The sequence below is a fragment of the Etheostoma spectabile genome, chromosome 2 (assembly GCF_008692095.1).
Source record: "Etheostoma spectabile isolate EspeVRDwgs_2016 chromosome 2, UIUC_Espe_1.0, whole genome shotgun sequence".
NCBI classification, from domain to species: Eukaryota; Metazoa; Chordata; class Actinopteri; order Perciformes; family Percidae; genus Etheostoma; species Etheostoma spectabile.
The window spans coordinates 8,726,912-8,734,055 of NC_045734.1; the positions used below are offsets into that span (position 1 = coordinate 8,726,912).

The 7,144-nt window shown below is 39.8% G+C and overlaps 1 protein-coding gene across 8 annotated transcripts in view; it reads left to right on the top strand.

Moving 5' to 3' along the window:
* The window catches only part of lrba (LPS-responsive vesicle trafficking, beach and anchor containing), a 199,232-nt gene that overhangs the window by 114,290 nt on the left and 77,798 nt on the right, over positions 1-7,144 (top strand). For 5 of the 8 annotated variants that reach the window (XM_032539028.1, XM_032539046.1, XM_032539063.1 and 2 more), the window contains exons 37-39: positions 1,337-1,461; positions 1,743-1,757; positions 5,940-6,083. In XM_032539028.1, the coding sequence (XP_032394919.1) occupies positions 1,337-1,461; positions 1,743-1,757; positions 5,940-6,083 (284 nt within the window). The remainder of the gene's footprint in view (positions 1-1,336; positions 1,462-1,742; positions 1,758-5,939; positions 6,084-7,144) is intronic. The other 3 variants (XM_032539072.1, XM_032539082.1, XM_032539090.1) reach the window with 1 other exon arrangement.

The following is a 7,144-nucleotide window of genomic DNA, read 5'->3' on the forward strand; positions in this document are numbered from 1 at the left end:
AAAATGAGAAAAAATAATGGGACAAAAAGAAAACAAGGGACATTTAGAATAGATAATAATTTTTTTTTTTTGGTGAGTTAACTTTGACATTAATGCAATTAAACATTTTAATCGTTTGACAGCACTAAAATGTACTGTGTGTTTCGTGAGAGCATAAATAATGCCGGTCTTAGTTTCACTTTTCACACAGCCCAGCAGAATTACAGAGATTTACAGTATTTCATGAAATCGTGGTAAATTGTTGCAGTGGGTTTTAGGAAAATCTCATGGTGAACAAAAAGCAAAGAAAACTAACTCTAGGACACGCCTAGACTGGGATTTTCTTATTTCCTAAAAGGGATTTTCTCATGAGAACATTTAGTACAAGGATAAAAGACAATTTTACTTGAGACAGACAGTCAGGATTTAGTTTCACGGAAGACCTAAGTGCATGTTGTTGTTGTTTTTTTCTCCCCACCGGAGTTGTTAATCATTAACACAAGCTGTTTTTATCAAGAAAGTGGATATTCAAGCCGCCTAATTGACACACAAACAGTTTTGTACTAAAAGGTTCTTCAAATTCCCAAATCCTTTTTACCTGGAAAAGAAGCAATTGCTTGTGGAATCAGAAAAAAATATTTTCTTAAGCTTTGTTGTGCCTCCAAGCCATGGGCAATAAATATTTTAGATTATGTTTTAATTACATCACTTAAAAATTTGAAGTGATAGACAGTCACGCAGTGTACGTGCACACAGCTATGTGGCAGTGACTCATCAAAAGTTAACACTTTCTTTTCCTTAAGAGCAGATTGATTTACTGACCGGGCCTGGTAAAGGGAGATGTAAATTGGAAAGAAAAATAGGTGCTGTAGACATTGATTAATATTGGTAATGCTGTCCAACCCCCTCCCCTGTGTTTGGTAATGGCCTTCTCCTTATCCTGGTAGCCATGAGTCCTGACAAGAGGTATCCTGCTGGGCTTGAAATGAGCCTAGAAGGGAAGCACGTGCGGATGTGTGTGGAAAATGATCACGCTGTCATATGCTCATTCCACTGGGATGTACTTAGGGCTCAGTTCACCTTCTCAAAAAGAGAGAGACAGAGGAAGGAAAAAGAAATAAAAAACACCTAATCCTCCGAGATGGAGATGCTGTCATTGTCAAGTGCAATGATTTGGGCTCTAAACTTGTGTCTAAGTGAATGTTTTTTAAGAGGGATTCTGAGAGTTAAAAAAAAGAAGGAAAAACACCAAACACAATGCTGGCTTTATGTACGCTTGCTCGGACCGAGTGCTAATGCTGCTATACCATGCTGGCTGGTAATTGCTAACACATGTGCTACCTCTGTCTCACTGCAGCCGGCCGAGGGAGTTCTGGCGCCTGGACTACTGGGAGGACGATTTAAGGCGGCGACGTCGCTTCATCAGGAACCCCTACGGATCCACTCACTCGGAGGCTACGCTCAAAGCCGCGTCCGAGCACGGTCAGTCCCATTCACCCAGTCCCAGCCCGTTGTTTGCACCCCCTTTCTTACTCACTTGGTGGTAGCACCAGGTACATGGTAATAAAAATTAGTCTTCCCATTGCAATAAAATATTTATTGTACCACAAGACACAGTAAAAATAACACCCTCATTTGAATTTCACAAAAGTAATTTAATACTCTGACTCCCATTATGCAAAGCTGGACTAATAATGTGTTAGCAGCATGAAGGATATGAAATATGAAATTTTGTTCATTCTTTTTTCTTTGCTGCATAACAGTGGCCGATATCAGTGGTAAGTAGCATTCATGCTCCCTCCTATCTAGTCCCTTATTAAGATTTTTGGATTTTAACGAGGGGTCATTTTGGAATGAAGGCCCTTGATGCATTCCTTTACAGGAGGGTTTGTTAGATCAGAGGTATACTAATGGATGTACCTTTTTTATAGTCAAGGTTAAATGTATTTTGAGGTGTACAATTATGATGAATTTATTGAGTCAATGTAATAAGTTGTGTTGGTCCTTCAGGTTAAATATACTTGTGAAACGCAAATTGCAGTCTGGCGTTGAAGAAACAGTCCATGTTGAACTTGGAGCTTATTAAGATGTGGGAAAATGCAATGTGATTTGGGAAGACTTTTTCAATACTCTTTGCTAATGCCCAAAGTGCAGAGTTCTTAATTAACACTAACAACATGGATTACTTTTCCCCTTAGTATTGAAATAGGTCAGATCATTTTTTCATTCGTTTCTGCGCTCTCCCTATAACGGCAGGTGCTGATTTTCAATTAGCCGCGTCAGAGAACAACTTAACATTCCCAGCAGTCAGTTCTAACCACATCTGAATAACACATGTCCCTGCATTAACACCAGCAGTCACATTTGCGCTAGACTGCATGTAATCCCTAATTTCTGCAATAACAAAAAATAATTCAGCACAATCATCAACACACCAGCTCAATCAGTTATTCTCTCCAATAAATCGCTATTTCTGTGCAAAATTTGTCCTCAATGTGTCACCTGCAAAAGTCCCCTTAAATGTTACATCCGTCCCAAAGACAAATGGCAGGTGTGACAGGAGTCAATGCGAAGGTGATCTAAAAGCAATAAGCGTTGGGGATCCCAGGATGCTGGGAGACTTGGGGTCTGCACTAATGGCTGCAGTGTGGAGGCAGCTGGAGACCGAGGCCAGCTGGTCGCTGTTCTTCTGCAGCAAGCCTCTGCATTTCATTCGTTTCCATCTTAATTCCTCCTTGTTTTCCCTTCAGCTAGTTCATGACAGAGAACGGACACGTCACTACTGCTGTCAATGACTTCTTTTAGCGGAGGAAAAATGTGTTAAAGGCGTTCTGTGAGTTGGGTCGTTGAGGTATTTGGTCAGGGATTCAGTTTTTATTTAAAACTATTTCAGCGTATGTGCTGCAAATATTCTTCAGTGGGGGACAAAAGAGAAAATCCTGCAAACAACATTTGGTTTCAAAGTCAAAGTATGTGTAAAAATAGCTAGCAGCCAGTTGTGGCAAGGGTATGCTACCTCAAGAGAGTATACTGCCCAGGCCGGCTGAAGTATGGGAATATATCATTAAAATAACTCTTTGACATTGAAGCCTGACGGCATCCATTTTCTGATGTAACCTTTCGTCTTGTTTTAGTCGACCCGACATTTGTTACGGAAGTGCAGCTCAAGATGAGAATGCAGGCTGAGTTTTCAGCCAGAGCACAAAGGTCATATCTGGCTGTAATTATATTCATCAGATGCAGAAGGGAAAATGCAAGCTCTCCCCCTAAGAAAATATTTAGTATAAGATCAAGCCTGAATTTACCCTAATTTTCTAGCTACTTGTGGCTGCACTTTTCATATCTCACGCTTGATCATAAAATTAGAAGCCATGGAAAATATTTAGCTTTTATTTTTTTATTATGTTTTTTTTACTGAGTGATCTGTTGTAACACAGTGTAATTTATTCCTTTTTAAGAAGAGGGAAATGTACATCATTTCATTTAAACATGGAGAAAAATGGGCATTTCTGCGTTGAGGGTAAGGACAACTGTTATCATTCATACCGCGCCAAGATGATTTCCACAGGAGAGTGTGTGGCTGCCAGTAGGCTTGAGTAGGCTGTTATGTATTTATGCCTGGAAAGAACCATCTTTTCTGGGGATTGATTTGGTCTGGTCCAGAGCCCGTGTACCAGAGGTGGCAGAGTAAATACCTGAAGACTAATGTCTCTGTTCTGGTAATCAATACTCGCCTCATGACCAGCTCTCCTGGCTACGCACCCGTTAAAAAGAAATTTGTTAATTTTGACAATTTAATTGCTGCGACCATGCATGCCTTGAGTTGTATAAGCAGGTAGTTGAACCTCTCAGTCGGGAAATGGGGTCTTGGAAAAAGTGTAACCTGTTGGGATTTCTGCACGTTTCTGCTCCCTGTGCGATGAGTGATGTGGTTGAAGTGCCCTGCTACATTTGCCTGCTCTTTGCATAGATTAAAATTGTCATTTTTTTCTTCTTCAAAAAATTAAGAGTCTGTCATGAGTTTGCATTGATGGGTATTGTTAATTTATAACTAATAATTTCAGTTAATTCAACATTTTACACACACATTTTGATAGTGTAAATCCCACTGATGACAGCTTGTACTTTAAAGTTAAACATGATTCCACACACACACACACACACCTCAAAGTTGTCAAATAAAAAACAGTATCCACTACAGGACCTGAGAGTGTGAAGTTAGCAAGTATGTGCATAGTTCTTTAATGTGTGACATGAGTGGTCAGAGTAGCTTTTCTTGCTGTTCCTGTCTCAGCCAAACAGGATGCTGAGTGGTCAGTGTTTTTGTTGCACTTACTTCAGTGATATACTGAGGAACTATTAATAACTTGTGCTTGAAGAGAGAATGGGCATAGATCAGCCCAGTCACAAGGTTTAGTTGCACCAGACTGTATTTGTGAGGCGTGATGCAGTATGGTAGTGGTACAGTACTTTTAAGTTGGGGTGAGAATTGCTGAGCATGTTTACAGTGAAACGCAAAGAAGTTCAAATCGATCTCTGTATTTTAAGCTCATAAGCCCCCTGTCCACTTGCTTGGTGTGAATACAACGGCATGTGGTAGGTATTAGAGGAGCTGGTAGTAATTTCAGTGCTGCTAACTAAAGAATCCTCCAGGGAGGCTTAATTACAGGAAGACCATTCTAAATATCAGTGAGCTGCATATTTTCCACGACAAGAGATTTTTTTTTTTTAAATCCTAGCTCCTTTTAGCAGTTTCAAAGTATATAGCCACATGACGCGACTACGCATTTTTATTGTAGAGCAATAGATCTTCCCTCAGGTGATGATGAAAAAACAACATATCCAGTATGTGTTGTATGCTTCCCACTGGGTTTAGAACTGGGTAGCTTTTACCAGAATGCTGATAAAACATGCACAGAAGCAGCGAAAGCTCCCGCTTTATTGCCAGCTATGTTTACAAAGAGAGAGGACTTGCCAGCCAGCCTTTGTGCTGTGGACTTGTGTCTGTGGATCCTTACCATGCACCACTGGGGAATGCAAGGCTCTGTAAATGTTTGCAGATTACCATTTTTCTTAAATAATCCATTTGGAACCTCAAGTCATGTTGAGTTGAAATCAAAATAGGCATTGTGCGACCCTCGTTTTGTTTAAGTTGTGTTTGAATCATATTTGTGTGAAATGGTGTTTTGTTTCGGGGCGAAATGCATATAGGGTTAAGATTACGTCTGTCTTTGGTCTGCCTTGTTTTGCTCGTTGGTTTCGGTTTGTCTGCACTTTAGCTCTGCAAGTCTGAAAATGCAACACAAGTCAGCATTGCTCCTCACCGATGGATGTAGGTTAAACAACTGTGCTGGTCAGCTCTGTAAATGGTTTAATCAGAGGGTAAACTCACTATACAAAAGCTGGCCTTTAATGTTGGCAAAACAAAGTGTATACCCACCTTTTGGAAGCTGACAAAAACAAGATGGTGTTTACTAAGTAGTCTCAAATCGACATGCGTTTTGTGAAGAGTGATAAATGAGTGCAGTTCTGAAAATGAAGTTGAACATTATACTGGAATTTTTACTTTGTTTTTATTTACCACTACACTAGTGGTTGTAGCATAAACAAAAGCAGTGAGTAGGAAGCTGTTTTTTTTTTCTTCATATTGAGCACATTTCTTTTTCTTTTGTTTTTTATCAGTCAATCTAAAAATAACTGTTTCCTGTTTGTAATGGTGGATTATAATTGTTGTTTTTAGAGAAAAGATGTCTGAGTCGGGTGTTTGGTTTCACTTAAAAAAATAAAATCCGCTCAAACGTGTGATCATTCAATAAAATGCCATCAAACTGCGCTGAAATAAAGTTAATAGGGCTTTTTGTGTTATGAAATAAATGTAACTCAATGCATAAAACTGAATATGACTTGTAATGTAGGCAATTTTTTTTTTTTTTTTATAAATAAATCCCCCCCACCTACAGCGTCCGAGGAGGATATTCTCAAAGGCAAACAGTCCATCAAGAGTCAGGCTCTGGGAAATCAAAACTCGGAGAGTGAGACATCACTTGACGGAGACGATGACACTCTGTCATCCTTAGAGGAGAAGGACCTGGAGAACTTAACAGGTAAAGAAACGGCTCATCCTCTTCACCTCTCAGTCATTCTCACCCGTCCAAGCCCTGCTGCTGCTGTTGGTTGTCCTGCAGCCCAGGCAAAATAAAGAAACATGGTCATTGCCATTTTCACATAGCTCAATTTCCATCCATCGTGTTGCTGTACTGAATAGTGAGTTATATAGCACTTTGTCTTGTACACTGGCATCCTTATCTCCCATAGGATTTCATTGATTTTCCCATATAATGTTGCTGTTTTGCTTAGATATCACAGGGTGTTTCTTTTAGATTTGGTGTAGCATTGCAGACTGCTTAATGTGTACAAGGATAACAGGCTTTCAGCTTTCAGCCAGCCGTATTAAACCTCTGAACAACTATTTCATTTATGGCAGTACTACTATCCTAGGAGAGTGCTGGTGAAAACACAGTATTTTTAGTTTTCTGTCTGCCACTGGAGGTCTGCTTCACAAACATACACACAGGCCTGAGTAGCAACTCTAAACATTTTTTTTTCTTAATCCAGCAGTAGGCTAACCGAGTTTCTCCCAGGATACTGCTTACCCTGAAATGGGACATTATGTATCTGATTCAAGAAAAAGCAGCACTGCCTAAATAAATCCTCCCACTAGCTTGATCAAACGACTCCAACTCAACTTTTTGTGACATTTTATCCAACTCACGATGGTGTCAATCCTTTGTTGCTTTTCCTATATTAAGAATCTTAATTAAATATCATACAGTCCGCTAATCGGATTGCTGTGTAATCCCCATTTGTATGAGCAGTGACAGCTCCCCAGACTAAACTGCATTAGATCAGAGTGCAATTAAAATAACGCGACTGGACGACAATAGGATTAAACGTTGAATAACGCTGTCTAATAAAGGGATGTGTATACTGTGAGAATATAGAGGAGAGATCATGGAGAAGACGTCCAGCTTCTCCTCCTAAGCAGCTGTCTGCTTCAGGTGTAATTGAATGTCGTTGACTGAATGGAACAAAAAAAAAATGTTATTTCAACCCACGGATAACATGTCAGTACTCACGGGGTTCACGAAAGTCAGACATATATATA